Source organism: Notolepis coatsorum (assembly GCF_963971535.1).
Source record: "Notolepis coatsorum genome assembly, chromosome: 9".
Lineage (NCBI taxonomy): Eukaryota > Metazoa > Chordata > Actinopteri > Aulopiformes > Paralepididae > Notolepis > Notolepis coatsorum.
Window position 1 is genome coordinate 116405439 of NC_140173.1, and position 26869 is coordinate 116432307.

The window sequence follows — 26869 nt, forward strand, 5'->3', positions numbered from 1 at the left end:
ACCATTCGCTCAACAACAGAGCGAGTGGAAATACCGACACTTCCTCAAGCGGGTGCCGACAGAGAGAGGCAGAGAACAAGCGAGAGAGAGGGAGAGAGAGATAGAGAGGGAGAGAGAGAGAAAGGGACAGGAGCTTCTCTCGGGGAAACACACACACACACTCACACACAACCTCCCGACCACGCGCGCGGGGCTGGAGCTTCTCCACTCGCATATCACTGTCAAAATATCTTTGACTCCCACGCGCGCCCCCGTATTCCGATCCGTGCAATAATATTCACAGGGGTATATATTGTCATTTGAAACAAGTTACCAATGCATTGTCCCGTGGGATTATGCTCCCTCGCAGCTAAATTAATTAGTATCCCCCTTCACTAGCGGACTGGCCATAGGGAGCACCGGGAGTTTTCCCGGTGGCCTGGCAGACTGGCATGGCCTGGCTGCCCTGGCAGACGGGCAAATGCTTTTTTATTTTTATTTTTATTTGTATTTGTTTGTGCCCGCAGTCAGGCCACTGAACTCTGAAGCAGGCCAGGTCAGTATACGTGTTTCTATTTGCGCGGAGATGTGCTCTATATAAGTTCAGGCAAGCAGGCAGGAATGAGTTAAATTGTCATTCACAACCCAGCGCAAGGCAGCGCGCCTGAGCGGGACTGCGCAGGCCTCGCCAATCTCAAACAAGCCTATTAATTTAAATCATGATGTAATCGACTGCCGAAACCCGGGAAATATGAACATTTTGGATAGCTCTAGAATGGGTGAAGACGAACGTCGGAATGAAATTGAAAGAATGAGACGAAAGCAGGGCGCAATCAGAGGTGTTACTACGCAAGTTTTGAATCAGATGGACATTGAAATTGACATGGAAACTCCGAATGTTGATCACTTGAGCACTTTATTGGATGTACTGGGAGTTAAAGGAGACAGTTTGTGGAACCTGACTGTGAAATAGAACAGCTATAACTCTGACGGATGATTTGGATGCTGATGATATTGAAGCCGGGGAGATGTATAAGGAGCGTGTCATTATGTTGAACTGACGGCAGCAGCGCAGAGGGTGAGTGACTAGTAAATTAATCGACTAGATCACAGAGAGCGTGAAGTAGAAGTAGATAAATGTAATGCAACGTGCACCGGTAAACTTCTATATAAAGGACACTTTCGTATTATAACCCGACGTTTGGACAATCCATTACTTGGAAAGTAGTTATTCTACACTTTGGTGTAGTGTATAAAACTTGTATGGTCCGTCACTGTCCATGGTGCTGAAGGTCGCGTTTATACTAGTGTATACAGCCTCTACAGTGCCACCAGGTGATGCGACGCAGCAAGATACAAAATGCTGTTCCCGGGGGGGGGGTATGGGACTGGCCTGGCCTGGCCTGGCCTGAGTAAAGTTTCCGGTAGGAATTATGGTCCCAGTCCGCCACTGTCCCCCTCAATCTCTCTATATCTCTCTCTGTCTGCCAGTGCGTGTGGGTGACTGTCACTCAAAGCGCTTATGGGCGGAGCCCAGCCCAAAACAGCTTGAAATTTTGAAGTGGAAAAATGCTGCTTTAGGGGCCTTTCTCACTCACCATTCGGGGTCGAATCAGCGCCCCCGGGGACGGGGGGGAGTGTTCTCACTCAGACGGACACACCCCTTTTGGGTGCGAAGCGGCGCTGATTCGTACTACCCCCCGCTGAACCTGGGATGCTTGAAATAGGTGGTTCTGGGTGCGCGCCAGTGACACACACAACGTCGTTACTTGCTTGAATTGTGGGCAGATAAAAACACACAGCAACAACTGGACAATACCCACTAAAATGATATATATATCTTCTATATATCTTCGAAATATATCAGATATAAAGCCCCTGGCTTGCACATAGCAGTTACGGAAGGGGGTAAAGACTTCCCTGGCTCGCATTAAGCCTGGTAACTTTTTTTGCCATAGCTATATGTCTACTATACTTTCTTGTTCAAATGCATTTATTTCTTTTTTTTTTGATCCACTTTTTCTCCCATTTTTCTATATTTTCTCCCATCCCAATTTCGTATCATCCAATTCAACCCTCCCCTGTCACGAACGCTGTTTCTTGCCTCCCACAAGCCGGCTGCAATGTGGACTAAGTCATACATAGCACAAGTCCCCTCCGGTACTTGAGGTAACAGCAGTCGCATCTTTTCACCTGCGCAGCTCGACCTCTCAGTGTCGAGGAGTAACGCGTGGGAGGCTCACGCTGCCCCCGACACTTCCTGATTCTACTGCGCAGGCGCACCAACCGACTTGTAGGAGTCGCTTGTTCACAACGTTCGATCCCCACCCTTCAGTTTTTCCCTCCCCGTAATACGGCCAATGTGTATTACTGCGGACGACCAGCCAAACTGAAAAACAATGTGGAGAGCTGGATTCGAACACGCGAATCCTAGCGTCTCCACACTGGTGGCGAGTGCCTTAGACCACTACACCACCTAGCCGCCCCAAATGCATTTATTTCTATAGACCAGTGGTGCCCAACTGCCCAACCAGTCGGCCGTGATCGACCGGTAGATCAATGACATTCAATATAATTGATGCGAGCAATGTTACTAGTAGCTAACTAGCGTTAGCCGTTAGCTTAGCGTCATCGTTAACCCTGCAAAACGCTCAAACGCGGACTCTACAACACCAGTTCCATTTGTGAGAAAAGGGGGGTGGGTTATATTGACAAGGCTTGACAACAGAGGTTCAAATATAACTTCATATTTATTGGTTATTTGTTTATTTTATATCAGCATCCAGTCTCCACCGCTGTGCCTTCCTGTGTTTACAGTTTCGAGCGTGACATCATCGCCTACGGCAAGCTTAGACGCTCAAAACGCAAACCGTAAACAGAACCCGGAGCGAACCAAGACTGAAGTGTGTACACAAACTAGAGGGGGGAGAGGGAGTTTGCACCGAGTTCGCACCCTACCCGGAATGAGGACGGTACGGACCGGAATGGTGAGTGAGAAAGCACCCTTAGAGTACTTGATTAGAGATACAAAACAATGATTAAAATGTTTTATTTTTTACAGATGTGTTCCATAATAGACTCACAGGGATTGTGTAAAGTTGCCCAATAGACAGGGTCAATTTTCAGAAAATCATAACCCTGAAGGCATTTCGTGTTTATTTTTGGTACACAACATTTCTAGGGGTATTAAGGGGTGCTGAATCCAAATCTGCTGTATACCAAGCTCAAAAATGTCAAATAAGGCCTCAAAATAGAGAAATCCAACATGGCCGCCAGCGCCAGGCTGAAATCTATTTAAGTGCATATCTTTTTGACTAAACAAGGTAGAAACATGAATGAAATGTGTTTTTATATGTTTGCATACATGAGGAATTTAAAATCATATCCTGATTTTAGATCAGTTGTGAAAATGTTGCTTGAAACTCATATTTATAGCAGAAACGGTGGTCGTTATTGATGCATAACTCATCAACCAAATAAGAAAGAAAAGCAGGATGATCCCAGGCCATGGATTTATTCATCAAACTCTTTTCTCTTGAATTTTTTTAATCAACATGCCATTTATGCAAATTAGATAGTCCTTAATATGCGTACAGTAGCTTAGGTACAGTAATTTATTGTCAGTCATCAATCGTATTCAGGCGGGTGTCGCAGGTGTCTTGCAGTTGCATGATTCATCCAATGCCACTTTTCCTGAATAGAATAGAATAGATTATAATATAATAAAATAAAAATATTATTTTACCATATCAATATAAGTGAATGTTCAAGTTTCTTTATTAGTTGTCATACAGAATACAGAATACTTTGCATGAAATGTTTCTTTCTGTGTTGCTCCTGAGAGTGTGTTAGATAATAACAAGATAGTATAAAATAAGTATAATAAGTATAAAATAGAAAGTCAAGAAGTCAAGTACGTAAACAAGTGTAAACAACAGAATTGTTCAGTATATCTATAAGTATGTACAGCTGGTACAAAAATGGTGAGGTATAGCTTAGCTTGTGGTGCCACCTTGTAGTGGTGAGGTGCAATAAGGAATGAGAATGATGTGCAATTTCCTTACCAATAATATAAATATAAAGTGTAAAGTGTGTCTAAAGTGGTAAAGTGGGTGCTACAGTGTGTTGTTTATTTAAGTGAGTGTATGTGCGCTGTGGGTGTGTTGATGGTTTGCTTATTGTTCATTGTTCATTCATTGAGCATCCTGATGGCCTGGGGATAGAAGCTCCTTCTGAGTCTCTCTGTGCTTGCCATGAGACTCCGGTATCGCTTGCCTGATCGCAGCAGTTCAAAGAGGCAGTTGTTTGAGTGGCTGGAGTCTTTGATTATTCTCTTAGCCTTGCCCATGCACCGCTTGTTGTAAATGTCTTGGAGAGTGGGAAGCCCACCTTCAATTGTGCGTTCGGCTGAACGGGCCACTCTGTAGTCTGCTGCGGTCTTGTGCAGTGCTATTCCCAAACCAGGAGGTGATATTGCCAGTCAGGATGCTCTCTATTGTGCATGAGTAGAAGTTCTTGAGGATATTCTGACTCACGTTGAACTTCCTTAAGCGCCTAAGGAAGTAGAGGCGTTGTCGTGCCTTCTTGATAACACTGTCAATGTGTGTGGTCCATGTCAAGTCCTCGGATATGTGGACTCCGAGGTACTTAAAACTGTTCACTCTCTCAACCGGTGCCCTGTCGATGCTGAGGGGGCTGTAGTCCCTGACCCCGACCTCCTAAAGTCCACAATCATCTCCTTTGTTTTGCTGACGTTCAGGGAGAGGCTGTTCTCTTGACACCATCCCGCTAGAACCTTAACCTCTTCCAGGTAGGCCCTCTCGTCGTTTGCAGAGATCAGGCCCACCACTACTGTGTCGTCAGCAAATTTGATGATTGTGTTGTTGTTCCGCTGTGCCACACAGTCATGTGTGTACAGGGAGTGGAGGAGGGGACTCAGGACACAGCCCTGGGGGGCCCCTATGTTGAGAGTGATGGATGAGGAGGTGCAGTTGCCTGCTCTCACCACCTGCCCGTCAGGAAGTCCAAGACCCACTGGCAGAGGTCATAGTTCAAGCCCAGGTCCCTGAGCTTGGCTATGAGTTTGGAGGGGACTATGGTATTGAATGCTGAGCTGTAGTCGATGAACAGCATTCTCACATAGTTCCCCTGCCTCTTGTTCAGGTGTGATTCTGCTGTGTGCAGCACATGGGCTATGGTGTCCTCCGTGGACCTGTTGGGGCGGTATGCAAATTGCAGGGGGTCCAGGTTGATGGGGAGGGAGGAACAGGGATACTGTCCGGTCCTGCTGCCTTCCTGATATTCACTTTCTTAAACGTCCTCCTCACATCATGTTCTGTTATCCTGAACACTGAGTCTCCATCAGCAGTGCCCCCCCCCCTCCATTGCAGTGGTTTGTAGGCTGGTGCTGTTATTCCCAGCCTCAAACCTCGCATAGAAGGTATTGAGATCATTTACCAGTTGGATGTCACTGTTCAGTTTGAGGGAGGTGCCTTTGTAATCTGTCATCGTTCTGAGGCCCTGCCACATAGCTCTAGAGTCAGCCTGTTCATATTGAAGTTCAATTTGATCCCTGTAGCCCTTTTTGCTTCTATTACTGTCCTCCTAACATTGTATCTCACCACCTTGTGGTCATTCATGTTGCTTGTCACAAGCCTGGCGTTGTATGCTGAGGTGCGCGCCTTCAGAGCTTCGTGGACAGATTTGTCTACCCATGGCTTTTGGTTTGGGTAAACTCTAATTGTGGTAGAGGGGATTGTTTCTTCTACCAAAGTACAAACAAAGTCCAGCACTGTTTCCGTGTAGTCATTAATATTATCTGTGTTATCGCGGAACACCCCCCAGTCTGTACATTCTAGTGCAGCTTGGAGCGTCTCCTCCGACGCCACCGTCCAGCGCTTCACCTCTCGCGATACTACAGGAATGCGCTTGAGACTTTGTTTATACTGCGGTACAAGAAAGATGGGGTTGTGATCTGACTTGGCGAAAGGACTGGCAGCATGTGATTTGTACCCACTCTTAAATTGCGAGTAGCAATAGTCTAAAATGTTCCCGCCTCTGGTAGAACAAGTCACATGCTGGTAGAAGTTTGGCAGCACTTTTCTCAGATTAGCACTATTGAAATCACCCACAACCAAAATAGCAGCGTCGTCAACGTTAGCTGCTTGGAGCTTGTTTACCTCGTCGTGGAGCTTGGAGAGCGCGTCGCCTGTGTTTGCTTGTGGTGGAATATACACTCCGATCAGAATGGCCGACGTTAATTCTCTCGGGAGAAAGAATGGCCGGCACTTGATGGATATATACTCCAGGTTTGGGGAGCAGTGGTTTGAAAGCTCCTTCATGTTGCCTGGATCACACCAATTGTTGTTCAACATGAAAGCTATTCCACCTCCCCGCTTTTTACCAGAATATTTTGGATCCTTCGATGTCCCAGCTTTCATGTAGAGATGCGTACATCGGATTCTGTCATAGTGAGCCAAGAGTAGAAGCAGCACATCTGTGTCACGCGCTGACACAACGATTGTTTCTACTGGAGCCTGGATGAGAAAATCAGACGTGTATCAGCTTCCTCATGGTCAGCACTCAGAGAGGAGACTTCAAGATCTGGATCTGTTGACTTGACAGTTGTCGCTTCAGTAAACCTCCCTGATACTACAACTACAGGTTCATAATCCGGGCTGTGTTCTATCAGGTGGTTTGAGAGCGATATCTGATTTGTTGTCTTCAAGGGCCATGAAGCTCGACTAATCGGCAGGAAGTGGAACAGACTTGCTTTTGATTTCATGACGTACTGGTCTATGGCGCTGTTTGCGTTTCACCCTTGTGCCTGTTTTGATGGATTGGTCATGGTATCTGTCAAAGACGACATCTACCCTCTGGTATTTTGCTCCCATCTTCAACACGGTGTCAGTGAACTTGTTGGCATAGTCACCAAATGTTGTAGTGTCAGGTGGCTTTCCGAGTGCCATTACCAGAGCTTGGCCATCAATGACCAGGCAGCTGGGTCCCTGAAGGGTAAGATCGGCAGGGGTTTTAATAATAATAATAATGGCTTGGATTTATATAGCGCTCTTCATGACACCCAGAGCGCTTCACAGAGTCCATTATTCGTTCATACACAGTCATACCGGTGGTGGTAAGCTACAATTGCAGCCAGAGCTGCCCTGAGGCAGACTCACGGAAGCGCGGCGAATAATCATCGCCTACGGCCCCTCCGACCACCACCAACATTCATTCACATGCATACACATTCATACGAGGCAAGTAGGTTAAGTGTCTTGCCCAAGGACACAACGGCGATGGGATGGACATGGGCTTGAGCGGGATTCGAACCACCAACCCTTCGATCATTGGACGACCCGCTCTACCCCTGAGCCAAAGCCGCCCCACAGCCGTTTTAACTTGTTTCGTCAGTATATTTGCTAACACAGACTTGTTGGTGGAATGTAGACTCCCGTTAGTTGTGGCCAGAGATGGCGGGATGGGCATGAGCTCATGCTGGAGGATATTGTCAAGATCTACCTTACGACCTGCTCTGTAAGCTGTGATGAGCCTTTGTAGAATCTGCCTGTCCACTTTGATGGTGTTTTGCTTGTTCTTGGAAAGTTGCACAACTTCATACAAAGAGGCAAATGTCTTGGCTTTGTTCTTTCGAATGGGTGATTTCAGGTTCAGGTGCTGGTCACTATCTGGAGGTTCACACAAATGTTTGTCCACAAACATTTTCAATTGTGCCTGTCCAAGGTGTTCTGCGCCAAGTATGGATTCTTGAATCTCCGGTGTGACTACGTCCTTGTTGATGTATGTAAGAAAACTTACAAAAGCACATTTAATTCAGGTTTGTACCTTGTGTAGGCACACTTAACTCATTAAGCCCCACCATTTATTTTTAGAAAATTCGCCTAAAACAGCATGCTTACATTAAAATGCTTATATATCCAGATTTATAAGAGCTACTTGCATAAACTTGGTACCTGAAGAAAGCTAAGACTTGGGGGATTCTAATGTTGGTGTCCAACACTGTACAGTTATTACCAAATTGCTGTAGTATTCCTGCAAACACTGAAGAAATGTAATTTTTTGTATCCTCGCCTATACAAAGATTACAGTTAGACAGTCAAAAACACCCTGTTACTCATGGTTGCACCCCAGCTATATTCCTACTTTCTTCCTCCATAGGTGCAGATGTTCTGTGCAAAGTTTCATGTCAGTAGAATAAAAACTGTGGGTTTAGCACCTGTTTTTGTGGAGAGAGGGCCTGGTGCTGGCGGCCATGTTGGATTTCTCAATTTTGAGGCCTTATTTGACATTTTTGAGCTTGGTATACAGCATATTTGGATTCAGCACCCCTTAATACCCCTAGAAATGTTGTGTACCAAAAATAAACACGAAATGCCTTCAGCACTTTATACAAGCACATTTTCTGAAATTCTGCCTAGTCTACAAATAGTGAAAGGAATAGCAAGACATGTCCCCTTTGCCTATTGCTTATTAACAGCGGAGCAGTGCTGCCGTTGCTTCCGCGTTTTCCCTGATTGGCTGCGACACGCCCCGCGGCAGGCGCGGCAACCGCAGAGCGGAGCGGCAGAGCTTGCGGCATTATGTAGCCCTAATCCACCATGATTTTCATTCGAAGCTCAGCTCACCTGGCAGCGCAGCGGTCCTGCGGTCCGTTGTTGACAAGTTCGAATCCCATAAAAAAAATTTTTTAACGTGTATTCTTTCGCCGGTTAAGGTTAGGCATGGTTATGGTTAAGGTTAAGGTTAGGCATTGTTTCGGAGTTGGTTAAGGTTAGAACGGTTAAGTTTAGGCGCTGTTAAGGAGCTGGTTAAGGTTAGAGTTTGTCTTAGAGAATGGCAATATTCTTTCTATGGTTAAGGTTAAGGTTAGGCATGGTTAAGGTTAAGGTTAAGGTTAAGGTTAGGCATTGTTTCGGAGTTGGTTAAGGTTAGAACGGTTAAGTTTAGGCGCTGTTAAGGAGCTGGTTAAGGTTAGCGTTTGTCTTAGAGAATGGCAATAGACAGCCTATTTCCGCACTGCCGCTCTCTCGCGCTGCCGCGGTCACATGGTCAAATTGTCACATTCTTGCACTCCTCCGCTGTTAGAAAGCAACACGCGTCCCCTTTAACCGTGAGGGCACATGGTCAAGTTTAGACCATTGGAAGAGCACCAATAGGGCACACCCTCTCATTTTTCGCCACTCAAAAGGGCACTTTAGCTGCGTTTTTCAACCGTGGAGGCACCAGGGGGGACGATCACCCCCTCTGCCCCCCCCCCCCCCCCTGAGTCCGCCAGTGAGATAGTCTGTTGTCATTTCCACCAATGTGGAAGGCAAAAGAAACCTCAAATCTCAAAAGCCTACAACAGCAGGTTATACATTCAGAGGTTGCTATATATTCAGAGGCTGTCCAATTCTGAAAGAAATGCTCCCCGCACGACAGCGCCTTGACTACACCAGTGAGAGAAGATACGCTGCAGAGAGAGAGAGAGAGAGAGAGCGAGGGATATAGAGAGGGTGAGAGAGAGATAGAGAGAGAGAGAGCAGCCTGCCTCCGGAGAGAGAGTGTGCTTATTGGGCATGTGGTTCAGCCCTTTCGGCGACGCCACACAGGAGGAGTAGCAGCAGCAGCAGTTCCCCCTGCGGTGTTTCCTCCCATTCCTCCGTCAGCCCTCCTGTTCCTCCCTTCATCCTCTACACATTCACAGAGCTGCCGCGCCGAGGAGGCGGACCGACTGTCTAGCTACACCTCGGCGAGAGGTGGGGTGGTGGTGGTGGGGAGGAGGAGGAGAAGGAGGAGGAGGAGGAGGAGGAGGAGGAGGAGGGAGAGGAGGTGGGGGTGAGAGGGGGTGGGGTGGGGGGCATTTTGCTCTCGTCTTTACCGTGCTTTTCAAGCACTGCTCGCGGCATCGTAGCCTACTGCTAAAAGGACCTTCGGAGCTTCGTGTTGAACGCGGGTCTGGACGGATCGTTGGGTTTGCAGCGGACCGCCAGACGCACAAGTTTCAGCAGAGGCGCGCTTTTCTCCTCCTCTCTCTCTCTCTCCCCCTTTGCGCTCGCAATCCGACATGGAAGATGGTCCGTCTTCAACAAGCTGTTTCAGAAGGTTAACGGACTGTTTTCTGGGTGCAAGTATGTACTTAATTTTTTTTAATTTTTTTACTCACTCTTTTTGAGAGTATACACCTCACACACACTAGTCTGGGGCATATGCGCAAAGGAGTCGCTCTCACCTTTACAGGTCTGCATGCGTAGAAACAGATTGTTTAAATGTTTGATGGAGGATGATCTGTAGTTTGTCTGCGCTGGAGTGATTGAACTTCTTTGACAATTGATAAACAACAGCTCACGAAATGATAAAGCATTTCAAAATGATCAAACGTTTCAACTGGACTTGTAACTGGGCTGTTGGCCGACACAACTTTATGAATGACAGATTGATAGCTGATCTGGATTGCAATGGGTGGGGACTTTATTGGAGGGTGTAGGTTACGCTATTCATAATGTGAGCGATTTGAAAGTGAATGCTATGTTTCATTAAAAAAAACAAGAATAATATTAATAATGCATATAATATAATAATAATTGTCTAGACGGCATGCGCGCTCGGCCGCTCGCATTCCTCGCCGCCGCCACCACGCGTAGCTGGACCTCGTTACTTGTAAGAAGTTGTTGCCATCCTGTTAAATCACAGGCGCATTAAAGAGAAGTGGATACATATATAATATTGCGTATCAGCTATTGGCATTTGGTGCACATTTCCCCAGCAGCCCGCTGCGTCAGATATAGGTCCTCTCTTTACTTTACATTTTAATAGACATGGCATCACGCAACCCCCCGCAAAAACAAACAAACAAACAAACAAACATAATAGTGATTAAAAGAAAACATTCGACCAACGTCTGATCAAGGAAAGGTGTGTGTGCGTGCGTGTGTGTGTGCGCGCGTGTGTGTGTGTAAAGGCGCTCCCATAGTCCAGCAGACTGTACACAGAGCAGACTCTGCGGATGTCCGCGCGGCTCTTTGAGCTTTCATAGTCGAGCAGATCTCAGCGGAGTCAAGCGGACGTCCGCGGTCTATTTCCTACATTTCTCGCACCAGTTTTACTACATTTCCCACAATTCTGTCTGTTCTACTGTACTGGCAGATCAGAGGGAACATTATCAGCGAGAGAGAGAGAGAGCGAGAGAGCGAGAGCAGAGAGAGAGAGAGAGAGAGAGAGAGCGCTTCACGGGCTCATCTCTCTCCTCGCGCCACCAATCGCTCGAGCAGTGTCACATTTAATGCAGTTCGATGTCAACCAAAACGCCGAGCAGCGTTTTGTGTGACACCAAGTCAGCGGCGCGGATGTCCGCGCGTCAGGAAATAGGAGCTTCGCACCTGTGGGTCTGCTGTCCGCTGAGATCAAAGCTCAAATAGCCGCGCGGACGTCCGCGCGGACATCCGCGGAGTCTGCTCTGTGTACAGTCTGCTGGACTATGGGAGCGCCTTAAGAGAGAGAGCTGTGGGTGATGTAGTGAGTGAGTTGAGTAATAGTACAGTGACTTTTATTTTATATATTAATATTAAGTTTAAAGACAGACTTTCACACAAAGCACTGATGTGGAACCAGAGGAATGGCTCTGCATCAGTCACCTCTCTGTAATAATAACAACAACACTGTAATCACATAATATTTGACCTGGTGTTACCAAATTGCACAGATATCAATATACCACTGTAATGGATTAGCCTAATATTAAGTCTGTATAATTAATGGTGACAGACGAAATCCATGCATGTTCAGGATTAGCATTGGTATTGCATTTGTAGAAACTAATCTTTCTCGTTTTGTAATTTCACATACCTATAGCTAACCTGAGAATATCTCCAGTCTCCATACATCTTAACATGGAGCACCTACTGTCCCTGTTATACATCTTAACATGTAGCACCTACTGTCCCTGTTATACATCTTAACATGGAGCACCTACTGTCCCTGTTATACATCTTAACATGGAGCACCTACTGTCCCTGTTATACATCTTAACATGTAGCACCTACTGTCCCTGTTATACATCTTAACATGGAGCACCTACTGTCCCTGTTATACATCTTAACATGGAGCACCTACTGTCCCTGTTATACATCTTAACATGGAGCACCTACTGTCCCTGTTATACATCTTAACATGGAGCACCTACTGTCCCTGTTATACATCTTAACATGGAGCACCTACTGTCCCTGTTATACATCTTAACATGGAGCACCTACTGTCCCTGTTATACATCTTAACATGGAGCACATACTGTCCCTGTTATACATCTTAACATGGAGCACCTACTGTCCCTGTTATACATCTTAACATGGAGCACCTACTGTCCCTGTTATACATCTTAACATGGAGCACCTACTGTCCCTGTTATACATCTTATCATGGAGCACCTACTGTCACTGTTATACATCTTAACATGGAGCACCTACTGTCCCTGTTATACATCTTAACATGGAGCACCTACTGTCCCTGTTATACATCTTAACATGGCGCACCTACTGTCCCTGTTATACATCTTATCATGGAGCACCTACTGTCCCAGTTATACATCTCTTAACATGGAGCACCTACTGTCCCTGTTATAGAGCGGCACGGTGGTGTAGTGGTTAACACTGTCGCCTCACAGCAAGAAGGTCCAGGGTTCGATTCCCGCTTGGGGACCAGGTTTCCACGATGCCAGGTACTCAGGTGGGGTATCTCCCAGGCCTTTCTGTGTGGAGTTTGCATGTTCTCCCCGTGCTCGCAAGGGTTTCCCCCCGATAAGATAAACCCAATGGAAAAACATGCACAACAGATCGCTAACGCTGTGGCGTCCTTGACGAAGACGGACAGGAGCACTTGGATTGGTCCCCAGGGGCACGGCTCACGTTGATGCCCTATCTGCTCCCGGCTGCCCATGGCAGGGCTGTACGCTAAGCTTTTTCACTAGGGGCACACTTGCCCCTAAATGAGAAATTTAGGGGCAAAAAATATTTTTTAGGGGCACATTTTTAAATAACTATTTACCATTATTTATATCGATTGTTTTTGATTTAAAAAAAAAAGAAAAAAAAATTGTATATATTTTTTTAATAGAAATATATATATTATATAATCATACTTGTAGCTGTATTATCTGCGAGACATCGCCACCACGCAACAAGTCAAAATGCTCGCTATATGCAACCAGCTCCACTGTCTGTGTGTACTCGAGTAGCCTCCAGCTACGGCCAGGATTCTCCGGAGCTGCAGCTGGACCCTATACTGTAGCCTCCAGCTACGGCCAGGATTCTCCGGCGCTGCAGCTGGACCCTATTGACTATATTCAGCGTGCCCTCAGCTCGAATACGCATCGACTCAGTGTTATAACTTATAAGACATTGATATCAGGAGCTATCTGAACTATTTAGTTTAATGGGACGTTTAGTTTTGAACAGTAAGCTAACGCGAGCTATCATGCACTACTAGACTTGCTGGAGGATTTGTTGATATCAGTAGCTAGCCGGCTGGCAGGCTCACCGAGGTCCCAGTGTCCCACTAGAGACTAGTGTTTACAACAGCCACGGGTGCGGGAGGGAGGAGGAGCAGCAGACGCCGCAGCTCTCTCTGTGTGTCTGAGTTCAGTTCAGTTCGGCTCACTATAGGAGGTCGAACACGTCGAAAATATGAAGCAATACTAACTTTACTTTTCTTCATAGCTAAATCAGACAGTCAGCCAGTCTATCAGAGTGAGTGCTCAGTCGATTGTTCCCGCTGATCATACCTGCTGAGTGCTCACTGCTCAGCTCGCGTGAGTGGCGTCATCACACGCCTTGGATAATTTAGGAGTGAAATGCGAATGCAAGGCTTGAAAGCACTGCTCGCAAGCTCGCCCCCAGATAATATTTACCAATCGCAACGGCCAATTAAAGGGGCAATTCGCGACCATCTCGTCGCACTGTACAGCCCTGCATGGGGGGAAGGACAACGGGATGGGAAAAGTGCAGAGAGACATTTCATCAGCGACTCAGTGCATGTGTGTGTGTGTTCCTGTGGGTCGCCCATCTCGCGTGTGTGTGTGTTAAACTGCATGACAAATAAAGACTTCTAGTCTAGTCATACATCTTAACATGGAGCACCTACTGTCCCTGTTATACATCTTAACATGGAGCACCTACTGTCCCTGTTATACATCTTATGTAGCACCTACTGTCCCTGTTATACATCTTAACATGGAGCACCTACTGTCCCTGTTATACATCTTAACATGGAGCACCTACTGTCCCTGTTATACATCTTAACATGGAGCACCTACTTGGGCGGCTACGTGGCGTAGTGGGCAAGGCGCTCGCCACGAAATGCTGGAGACGCTGGGCTCGTCAGTTCGAGCCCAGCGCTCCACATTTGCTTTCAGTTTAGCTGGTCGTCCGTACTAATACACATTGGCCGTATTAGGGGGTGGGAAACTGATGGGTGGGGATCGGGCGTTGTGGACAGTGACTCCTACAGGTCGGTTGGTGCGCCTGCGCAGTAGAATCAGGAAGTGTCGGGGGCAGCGTGAGCCTCCCACGCGTTACTCCTCGCCACTGAGAGATCGAGCTGCGCAGGTGAAAAGATGCGACTGCTGTTACCTCAAGTACCGGAGGGGACTTGTGCTATGTATGACTTAGTCCACATTGCAGCCGGCTTGTGGGAGGCAAGAAACAGCGTCCGTGACAGGGGAGGGTTGAATTGGATGATACGAAATTGGGATGGGAGAAAATATAGAAAATGGGAGAAAAAGTGGATCAAAAAAAAAACATGGAGCACCTACTGTCCCTGTTATACATCTTATCATGGAGCACCTACTGTCCCTGTTATACATCTTATCATGGAGCACCTACTGTCCCTGTTATACATCTTATCATGGAGCACCTACTGTCCCTGTTATACATCTTATCATGGAGCACCTACTGTCCCTGTTATACATCTTATCATGGAACGGTGGGCGGATTCCGAGACAGACGGATGAAATGAATGAACGAAAATATGAGTTAAGATTAACAGTTGAGGTAGACATTGAGGGGCCTGATAGAGTCACAATGATGGAGCTTTTGAGGGCGATAAAGTCGGAGTGTGGGACTGTCATTGGATGTCGATACAAGACGCCCAAGAAGTATGAAATCATGTTGATGGATGAGAAGGTGAAGGAGAAACTGATGGACGGATTTAAAATCAAGGACAGTAGAATAATGGCAACAGAACTGTCGAACGATGAGGTTGTCGTCTCTTTTTTGGGTCTGCCTTTATACGTAACGGATGAGGACATTCTCGAGAAACTGAAGCTATGGGGAGTGGCGGCGGTAACGCAGATCAAGAGAAGGACGTGGCCTGGAACGGACATTATAGACGGCACAAGGTTCGTAAAAGTGAAGTTCACTGAGTATGTCAAATCCCTGCCGTATTCGACCCGGTTTGAGACTCAACAGGGGATGGAACATTTTCGAGTGATCCATAATAGGCAGGTGCGAGTTTGTAGGCTGTGTCTTCAGCCTGGTCACGTCCTGAGAGATTGCCCGGACTTCAAATGTCACAAATGTGCCCAGCAAGGTCACTACGCTCGAGAGTGTGACACTGAACGAAAGTGCAGGGGATGTGATGAAAAGTACGAGCAGTGTACATGCACGCCCTGGAAGCGCTACGAGGAGCAGGGTACGAGAGGTGAGACCGGTGGGGCTGCCAAGAAGAGTGGAAACGACGGAGGAGAAGCCACTGAGACGGAGAAAACAGGTGGAGAGGACGAGGGTGAGGCAGTAGCAGATGATGAAGATGAAGGAGAGGAAGAAGACGAAGAAGACAAAGGAGATGATGAAGCGGAGGAGGATGAGGAAGAGGAGGGAACACTGTCGCCTCACAGCAAGAAGGTCCAGGGTTCGATTCCCGCTTGGGGACCAGGTTTCCATGATGCCAGGTACTCAGGTGGGGTATCTCCCAGGCCTTTCTGTGTGGAGTTTGCATGTTCTCCCCGTGCTCGCAAGGGTTTCCCCCCCGATAAGATAAACCCAATGGAAAACCATGCACAACAGATCGCTAACGCTGTGGCGTCCTTGACGAAGACGGACAGGAGCACTTGGATTGGTCCCCGGGGGCACGGCTCACGTTGACGCCCTATCTGCTCCCGGCTGCCCATGGGGGGAAGGACAACGGGATGGGAAAAGTGCAGAGAGACATTTCATCAGCGACTCAGTCAGGGGCGGAGCTATAGGCGCGGCAGGGGAGGCAGCGGCCTTAGGGCCCGCCCACCGTCTGGCGGGAGGGGGGGCCCGGGCCCCGGCCCCCCCTCCGGCCCCGGGCCCAGGCCCGGGACTGAATGGAGTTGCCGTTCGCGTGTGGGACTGGATCGAACACAACTGGTGGTAACGGCAACTGGGACTGGTGCGTTTGTTTTGATTCTAGGCTCCTCCCGTTTTGCCAGTACTGTGGTACGAGTACGACTGATAGCGTGTGGTTTAGGAACAGGGCGTTTTGCACAAATCCAGCGCTCCCTTTCCTTGGCTGTGACGTAGCCACGTAAATCTCACAAGCAGCGCGGAGCTGATATTTTTCTCTGATGTCGCGTTCACGTTACGTGGGAAGAATCGGAAGAATCAGCTTCCGACTGGGAAAAACCATTCACGTCAGCCTCCTAGTTGTAATTCCTACTAGGACATATGGGATTTTTTATAGACCCCGATATCTCCCACTTCGCGTCACGAATTGCGGAAGTATGGATGTGGGCGTTTTGAACGAGTCAATGCGTGAAGGCTTCCTAGTTGTAGCAACGAGATGTCCTCTGGTTCTTCCGCTTCTTCCCACGTAAAGTGAACGCGACATCAGAGAAACACAACATAATAAGTCACCTGAAACATGAATGAATGAAAACTTTATTAACAGATTGCAGAATGGGTACAGTACAGTACAGCTCAATACATACAATTGTTAAGGGGATGCAGACCAGAGAAAGACTTTCGTCTTGTTTACATCAGGGTCCCCCACATCACCACCGTGGTGTATTAAAATCCGACGACGCCGAGCAGCTAAAGGGGACATTTACCAGCACAAAGTGTGGATATATTATGATTTAACAAGTCTTATCTGTCCAGGACGATGACAACATTATTGCAGGTAAGCTACCTAGTACTACTAACGTTATCACGCTAGCTTGGATGCTAACTAACGTAATGTGAATGAATGAATGAAAACTTTATTTAACAGATTGCAGAATGGGTACAATACAGTACGGCTCGTTAAGGGGATGCAGACCAGAGAAAGACGTTTGTCTTGTTTACATCAGGGTCCCCCATTTTCAATTCATAGTGATCATAGAAAACATATACGTTACCACCTAGCCACAATCTATGGTATTTCTAGGTTACCACATGGGTGGCGCATGTGAACACTTTGTGAATTATGTGAGGGTGTATCATGATGATGGTAATTTGGCACTTAACGAACGTTACCTATCTCTTTGCCGTTTTGCATAGTGCACTGCATAGTACCAGAGATGACAAAAGTTATGTGGTAACATAGGTCGCATCACTGCCAGTAGTCGGCATATTACCCAATTCTGACTCTGGTATTAGTCAACTAACGTACTGTTAGCCAGCTACTGTAATAACGAAACTGAAATATCTAATGATGATAGTCAATCATAAAGACAGAAAACACTCTCATCACAGACAAGCTGGATCTGGCCAAATACCTAAACATGTCATGGTGAATGAATGAAAACTTTATTTAACAGATTGCAGAATGGGTACAATACAGTACAGCTCAATACATACAATTGTTAAGGGGATGCAGACCAGAGAAACACTTTCGTCTTGTTTACATCAGGGTCCCCCATTTTCAATTCATTATAACATAATGACATACAGATAGACAGTAGTGCTACATCTATACATGACATACCAGATTTGCAAATACAGTACTGTTTGTGATACGAAAAGAGTCCAGAAAAGAGAGTATATACATTTGACGTATTATTATTGTATTGTGATATGTTTTGTTTCATGTTGGATTTTTTTTTTTTTTTTTTTTTATACAATAAATATCGGGGGGGGGGGGGGGGGCCGAGCTGTCAATCTCGCCTCGGGGCCCGTGGGGCATTCCAACCGCCACTGCACTCAGTGCATGTGTGTGTGTGTTCCTGTGGGTCGCCCATCTTGCGTGTGTGTGTTAAACTGCATGACAAATAAAGACTTCTAGTCTAGTCATACATAGTCACACTTAACATAGAGCACCTACTGTCCCTGTTATACATCTTATCATGGAGCACCTACTGTCCCTGTTATACATCTTAACATGGAACACCTACTGTCCCTGTTATACATCTTAACATGGAGCACCTACTGTCCCTGTTATACATCTTAACATGGAGCACCTACTGTCCCTGTTATACATCTTATCATGGAGCACCTACTGTCCCTGTTATACATCTTATCATGGAGCACCTACTGTCCCTGTTATACATCTTAACATGGAGCACCTACTGTCCATGTTATACATCTTAACATGGAGCACCTACTGTCCCTGTTATACATCTTATCATAGAGCACCTACTGTCCCTGTCATACATCTTAACATGGAACATGTCATGCATCTTATCCCGTTACTCGGACATCGTCGTACCGGTATCATCAGAACCTTCAGTAACAGTTGGAGTTACTGTTAGTTAGTAAGGCACCATAAGTGTTCTATCAGGGCTGTCAGTTTATCGCGTTAATTAGATTAATTAATTACACCGAAAATTATCGCGTTATAAAAATTGACTCAAAATGAATAAAAAACGAAAAAATTAATAAATTGTATAACTTTATTTTTTTTATCTCATTCATTCCATAAGAACGTAGAATACACATTTAGAGACTTTTTTAATATGGTCCATTTGCATGTTCTTGGTATCTGATTCTAGGGACATCTATGGATCTCAGGGAATGAACCAAATGAGAATATCAATACAAAAAATGTATATCTTTGACTGTGAATAACACCTTGCTAAAATTGACCAGACCTGAAAAATCTAAGCAAATTAATAAATGGAAGATGATTAAACAGAAGGTTTTGTAGATATAGTAACTTTGACAGACCCATGCTCCGTTAAGTATACTTCTGGTATGACTGTGTTACTATTGATACAGCTATCACCCAAAAAATATTGAAGTCCTATTTTTTTATTTTTTTTTGTAAGATAGATGGTTGATCGTCCTACAAAGGGACACTATTTTCCACCATTAATGCATACCAGACATGCAAGTGTATACAGGACACCTCAAGACAGTAAACAACACGGACATGACATTGCTCCACAGCACACCAGTTACACAGACAGGCATTAATAATAACAGCAGACCAGTCACACAGACAGGCATTAATAATAACAGCAGACCAGTCACACAGACAGGCCAACAAGGGGAGAAGAGGACTTAGGAAGGACTAGCATGTTCTTGGCCTAATATTAGATTTGTCTAGTGAGGTTTCAAAGCATATACAGCACTGTTGTAGGCTATATGGATATTATATCAGATATTGTGTTTTGTATATACATAAGAATGGGCAAGTATTATCCAGGTGCAGTAAAGTGCAGTTGGGTTGAGTGACACTTCCAGTGTTGCAGTTTGTCCAACTGACAGAGGAAGTGATGGAGCAGATGCGTGGCACACGGGCACCGGCCAACCGACACCACAGAGCACAGCGGGAGGTGCTCCTTCTGAGTGTTTCTTCTGTTTTATTTACAATGTACTCACAACAGTCCTCACAGGGAATTGAGTGATCTAGGTAGGGTTCCAGCGTGGTCGAAAAACGTCGATGGGATAAATGATTTTGGGAGCATTCTAGAATGTTGTGCGGACTCTATCGTTATTATTTTGCTAGTTCCTAAGTCCTGCGCCTTGCACGTATTTTTTAGATGCAAAGCAGTATCTCTGTGACAGTAGGTCACCAACTCACTCAAGCAGTAACTCCGTAACTCACTCACTCACAGTTAGTCGTTCTGCCCCTAGTGGCGGCAGATGGGAAATGCACTTTGTGTAAAACGCTTCATATCTATGACACTATATGTGTCCTTGTTGGATGTGTGTGTGTGTATCCTGACTACTTTTCCTTTTTTGTTGCAATCTAACATTGTAGCTTTGCACGCATGTATGCTTCCTTTGTCATGGAACCATGATGTCCGCAGACTATCATTTAATTCAGGGCTAAATTTGGAATTGCGCTTGACACACTTTTCTTGCCCTCTTGCAGCATGACGTCCAGGGGATGGGTTGAGGCTCAGAGAGTGATTCATTGTGTCTGAGGTGGGGCTGTCCTCTGCTAAACAAACTCTGACTTGACTAATGGTCGTAGGGTTCCATCAACTGCGTAGTCATACATTATTGTCCTTCTGCAAACGAATACAGTCACACAGAAAGACCTCTTTAAAATTGTTGATGTGATTGTAATGGCTGACATTTGGAAAGATGTTAAAAAAGAAATGTGAGACCTTAAAGGGGAACTATCTTATAAATGGCCTTTTTGAGTGTTTAGCATTGTTTCCTAGCTATGTGAACTTATATTAATATGATCTATGTCTCAAAATTCTCATATTGGCGCATTCTTCCAATTCTCCTCTCACAATATTCACCCTCACTGAACTGAGTCATTTGAAAATGTGCCCTATATGTGATGTCAGAAAGACACCGCTGCATGTTAATGTTCAGGCGGCGGGGAAGTGGCGCAGTGGTTGGAGCCCAGGCTCAAAACAGCTTGAGATCTTGAGGTAGAAAAATGCTGTTTTTGAGGACTTGATTAGAAATACATAACAATGAATAAAAAAAATATATATATTACAGAGGTGTTCCATAGACTCACATGAATTGTGTAAAAGTGCCCAAATAGTGAAAGAAATAGTAAAATAGTTCCCCTTTAAAGGAACACGCCAACATTATGGGAAATGCGCTTACCGTCTTCTCCAGAGTCAGACAAGAAGATAGATAACAATTTCCTCTCTGTGTGTTCAGTAGAAAGCTATCCGGCTGCAAGCTACCATAGCTTAGCACAAATGAATGGAAGCGGATACGGACCACTAGCCCAGCTGTTGGCCAAATACACCTCTCTCTCAGATTTAAGCTTGGTTACTGGTTAGTGGTCCGTATCTGCTTTAATTAATTTGTGCTAAGCTAGGCTAGCTTGGAGCTCGATAGCTTTCTACTGAACGCACAGAGAGGAAATTGGAATCTATCTTCTTGTCTGACTCTGGAGAAGACTGTAATCACATTTCCCATAATGGTGGTGTGTTCCTTTAAAGGGTAATTTCAGAATTTTGGACCCCTATCCCTATATCCTACTTGTCATGTTCTTGATCAGTAGAGTCCTTTCTCATCACAGTCCACCCCGTTCTTCATACTGGATACCAGTAGCTCCAGCTAGTTAGCCACAAAAACAAATGCAAAGTCAACCGGGCCACACTCCTGTCTGTACAAACCTTGACATAAATTTTGCATTCGAATTGTGACTAACCCTAACTAGCCAGAGGTGCAGGTGTCCAGTATGAAGAACAGCACAAACTGTGTTGAGAAAGAACTCCACCATTATTGATAAGTAGGAAATAGGGTTAGGGGTCCAAAATCCTGACATAATTTATTATACTATATCCCATGCAGGGCTGGACTGTCTGGGACAAAAAATCTGCCCTGGCATTTTTGGCCCCGACCGGCCCACCACAATCGATCGGACACCACCCACCAGTACACCATCCTTGGGGCTCCTTAAATATGCGTACCTACTGTACTATTCCCCCAAACCACTACAAAGCTGGGTAGTAAATGCCATGGACAAGTGTACCAGTGCAAGTGGACCAGTGTACTCACTCGCTCTTGGCTGAATCTTGTTTTGGGTGGTGATGTAAAAACACCTGCATCATAGCAGGCTCAGGATGGGCATAGTAGTCTTCTATAGCCTGTTCATCCCTGTCTCTCTCCTCCACAACCTGGCTTAATAAGGAGAGGAGAGATGATTACAATTAACTGGTACATTCAGGTCCAGAATTGTTGGAATTCCCTGACAAAGATGTGAAAAAAGCTGTACAATTTAAACAATACATTACTGGTAATGAGCAAATAGTTGTTTATTCAATTAATGATTGATACTAACTACTCAGTTCATACAGATTTCAAGTATTCAAATATCAATGATGAATATTGCATAATGTTTACACAGTTAATAGATCACCTTTTTGTTTTATATTCATGTTCAGAGAGGACTAATAGTTAGATATTTTTATGTGATTTATATGGCAATTAAATCAATGGTGTGCTTGTTTGTTTGGGGAGTTTGACCTACAGTTAATGTGCCTACCACGACCACGTGAAGGTGCATGCTCAATTGACAGCACAAAAACAATTTGTGTAGGTGGAGACTAGAGCTACCACAGATAGTAATAAGTTATAACAGTAAGTAATCCATACCATATATATCATCATCATCATCATCATTTTATTTATCCGTACATGGAATCACCACAGTCCAACAGTACATATTCACATAATTCACAAAAAATACCATGGCCGAAAGGAACAGGAAGAAGAAAAAATCTTATATATACCTGCCCCTACACACGTACAACACACCGATAGACATATTGTGTAAAACCAAACAGAATATACCCATTTTGCAAAAAATAAATAAAAATTTAACATCAACACAACCAAATTAAATCAACATAAATAAACCCATTTTGTCTATCTATCAGTCAAACTACATATTTAGGTTAATTCATTTACACACACACACCCCCACACACACACACTTATATAATGTATTATACTTCTATATACTATCTAATTTCTATTTTATTATAATATAACTAAATCATACTATTTATTCTACACCATATTGGTACAGTATTATATATATCCTAATAGTTACAGTGGCAAATCCTTATGGAAGCCAACGGAAGCCAGGCCTCCCTATTAAAATATGAATTAATATCAAGTATCAAATATGAAAAAAAAAAAAAAAACAAAAATATATATATATATATATATATATATATATATATATATATATATATAATTTTTTAATATAGTTTACATTCTTTTTAATTTTTTCATCTTTTTCATTTAAATGTCTCCCTCTTCTCCTTCTCACTCCCTCTAACACACTGTCAGACTCACTGTGCTCACTGCAGTTATAGAGGAGAGGAGGGGGGGGGTAGGTCTCTTTCTCCAGCCTCAACCATGTGATTCATGTATGTAGAGTCCAAAACCGATCCTAGCCAATCAGATTCGAGCTGACTGCCACACCCTAAAAGTTTAAAACGGGGCTGTGAGAAGAGTGTGGATTCCCCTCTGCACACCTCCCCTCTGCACTCTGAACATTGTATTAACCCGTGACTGCTCCCACGGGCCGAATATTGCCCCGATCCTCGCGAGATTAAATCCACGGGTACCTCTCGGCGTGCCGAAGCTTTTCCTAAATCACTTCCATCATCGAAAACGAGGGGAAAAGGTCGGCTCGCGACCCTGAAAATGTTGCGTGATTTTAAAAACGCTGTTAAAATCTGTTAAATAAATAAAAATAAAGTTTGACTGGCCGCCGAGCCATACTGCTTGACTTAAATAAAAAAAAAAAAATATTAATAAAAATATTTAATAATTTTTTTTTATAATTCTTTTTTGGCTTCCCCTGTTATTTTACCCACGCGACGCCACTGAATAGTTACCTTATTACCATACTTGGCTGAAAATAAACGTTGCTGCCTGTTGTGAATGTGTTTTTCCCTGTAGGCTAATACATAATTAAGCATTACATCACGCGCAGGAGTGGTTTGTGAACAATAAACCATGCCTAGGGGTGGTCGTTAGACCCCCCTAGGCATGGTTTATTGTTCACAAATCACGACTGCAAGTGGTTTAAAGCTTTTATACAACTGCCACATTCATCCAACCTTATTTCTATACAATAAACACACATTAATTGAAGATTTATTGAAAAAACAAACAAATTAAAACAACAAATTAAAAAGTTTTCTTTGCCCTATAGGAAAAAAACGTTTTCTTCGCCCTATTTTTTTATTTATTTTTTTAAACCTACTGTAGAGGGCCTAAACTTAACCAGTTGGAAACCAAGCGTACAGTAATAAAATTAGCAATCAATCAATCAATCAACTCAATAGGCCATGCTCACTTAGAACAGCGCAGCACCCAGCTCTCTCTCAGTCTGACCCGCGTTGCAGACAGGAGTGTGTGTGTGTGTGTGTGTGTGTGTGTGGGGGGGGGGGGGGGGGGGGGGGGGTGGCGGTGGGTGGAGACTAGAGCTAGCGCTGACAGTCAGAGAGAAGGAAAAAGAAATTGAAAAGAAAAATGCAAATTAATCAATCAATCAAATCACGATTTTTCTTTTGTTCTAGAATGACTCAAGACCCATCAATTACATCATCCAACATTGTTTAAAGGACTAACACATTCGCAGTGACAGAATCGCTTCATATTTAGTCGTTATGGCGCTATCAACATATCCATTTGTTGTCCGCGATCTTGTTTTCTCCCGGAGTGAGCCGGCGGAGTGATATGTGATTCGGTTGTGGGCGGGTCCTGAGCCCAGGACCGTGGATTGTTGCCAATAAAGACGTGTAAATGGACTGTTTCAGCCAATCAGAATCGAGAAATTTGCATGCCGTTGTATAAGTAGGCATACATTTTTGCAGTTGAACAAAAATGTGCAATTGAGTAGGCTATATGTGCTGTGTTTTTATGTTTTTATGTCTTCCATCGAGGACCACCTTGGAAATAAGTGTTTTAATTAATGCTTTTAGGTGATATCCTCAGGAATACAAATTGGTCAAGATAATTAGTTTTTATGATGTTTTTTAAAATGTCCAAATACAAATCTAATCAAATAAAAAAAAGCAGTTTTTGCAGTTGAGCTACAGGTGTTGTATATTATCCTCCTGGGAACCGAGGAAAGAAAAGTGTCCTCACAATTATATTTGTTTGTGATTTCCTACCTATTAGGGCTAATAAAACATTTTACAATTTAGACTTTAAAAAAATTTATATATTTTTTTAATTTTACAGCATGTCCAGTGTAGTGGACACCAAGACCATCTTCGTGTAAAAAGACGACCAAACTTAACACTTTGATTGCCACGCAGTATGCCCATCATTATACCCAGTCTGCCACCGCTGTAAGCCAATGGAGATGTTTACCTTCTTTGCCTTACCTTCTTAATTTTTTAAATATTATAGCTATATTGACATTACTATGGCCCATTCAACATCGGGTATCTATTGTTCCGGATGTGGGAACGTTATATTTTTTCATTCATACATTGTTGTGTTAATACCGTCGAGAATATAAGTATGTTTTTAAGCTTTTCTGCTGTAATTCCAAAAACGCGAGTTATAGGCCCTGAAGCATATGATAGATTATCGATTGGTGTTTCTTTCCTATACACGCTATATTAAAAAATTCAAATGTATATGATTGGTATACATTATGCTTCATCATGCGTGAAGGAAAGGGGGGGGGGGTCGTTTAAAATTCCTTGATCGTCAGTAACAGCTTTATTTAGTATGGGTTGATATATTGATCAGATGGATTGCAAACAAAGAAATGGACAATCAAGCTGAAAATAACGTTATATCCCGCTTACCGTTTGCCGATAAGACTGGAGGAAAAATATTCCAATTATTTGAAGTCGATCTGCTAGATCCATTTCCCGTTTGTATGACGCAATAAATGCCGAAATCATATAGATTATTGCGTTTAGAAAACGATCCCAATGCACTCGATTGTGTCCTGATCCACGTAACAAGATAGTACTGCCGGAGGGATTTCCTCGATGCACCAGCGCCACTTCCAGTTTGGTGTGGAGTGTAACTCGCCTGATCATCCACCAGGCGGCGGTATTGAGGCGTTGCAATATCAGACAGGGTGCCGCTGCAGTCCCGGAGGCAGGCTGGATGAATTATGAAAAAAAAAAAAATGAAATATTGATCCCAACAACGAATTACCATGTTGTTGGCGTTCAACGCATGGCGGGCAATAACGAATTACGACGTTGTTGGCGACCAATGTGTTAATGTAGAAAATGGCTGTAGAATAGTAAATAAATAATTATTTCTTTAACAAATATGAAATAAAAATATTTTATCTATATCTATTATTGTAATTGAGTTATTTGGCTAACATAAATTCTCCATTCTTCATTGTGCTTAATTTCTTACTTTGCATTTTCTATTTTACTCCTGGAAGCATTTTCTCTGTTTGGTAATGCAGAGAAACATCTTGCATTTGGTACACATCATGCTCTTCTGTCCCTCGTACAAAGTCCTAATCTCTCATCATCTGACAACTCCAAATCTCAGTCTCCCTCAATTATTTGGTAAAGAATGCAACAATGTTGGTCATTAACTCATTCACGGCCACTAGATTTCACCATCTGCACTGTTTGGGGCCAGCGTTAACACTTTGACTGCCACGCTGTTTGGTTAAAGTTACCATCTAGTCGTTTCCGTGGTCGTTGCACTATGTTTGCGAAGCTGTGTTTGTGTTCTGTATTATAGCTGTAGAGACACGGTGTGGCTCATTTTGACAAACATTACTTGTAGTCCAGCATGGGAATAATAGTTTGTTTCCACACGCTGTAGTTTGTAGTTTATTACACGCTAAACATCATGCATTTCCAAGATAATAGTATTTATTTTTTTTTATCCACCTTTTCTCCTTATTTTTTCTATTTTTCTCCCATCCCAATTTTGTATTGCCAAATCTCCCCTCCCCTGTCTTGAACGTTGCTAGACTATGCCTCCCACTGGTCGGCTGTAGTGAGGATACACGAGGAGGCAGCCTGTCGCATCTTTTCACCAGACAGCGTGGACTCTCAGTAGCGAGGAGTAACGTG

General features: G+C 44.3%; 1 protein-coding gene across 3 annotated transcripts in view; it reads left to right on the top strand.

Moving 5' to 3' along the window:
* The first annotated feature begins 9893 nt into the window (after window positions 1-9893).
* Window positions 9894-26869, top strand: part of pde10a (phosphodiesterase 10A) — a 251321-nt gene continuing 234345 nt past the window's right edge. For all 3 annotated transcript variants that reach the window (XR_014620084.1, XM_084321416.1, XM_084321417.1), the window contains exon 1: window positions 9894-10109. Coding sequence is in view for 2 of the 3 variants with exons in the window: in XM_084321416.1 (XP_084177542.1) it covers window positions 10046-10109 (64 nt within the window). In the remaining variant the exon portion in view is untranslated. The remainder of the gene's footprint in view (window positions 10110-26869) is intronic.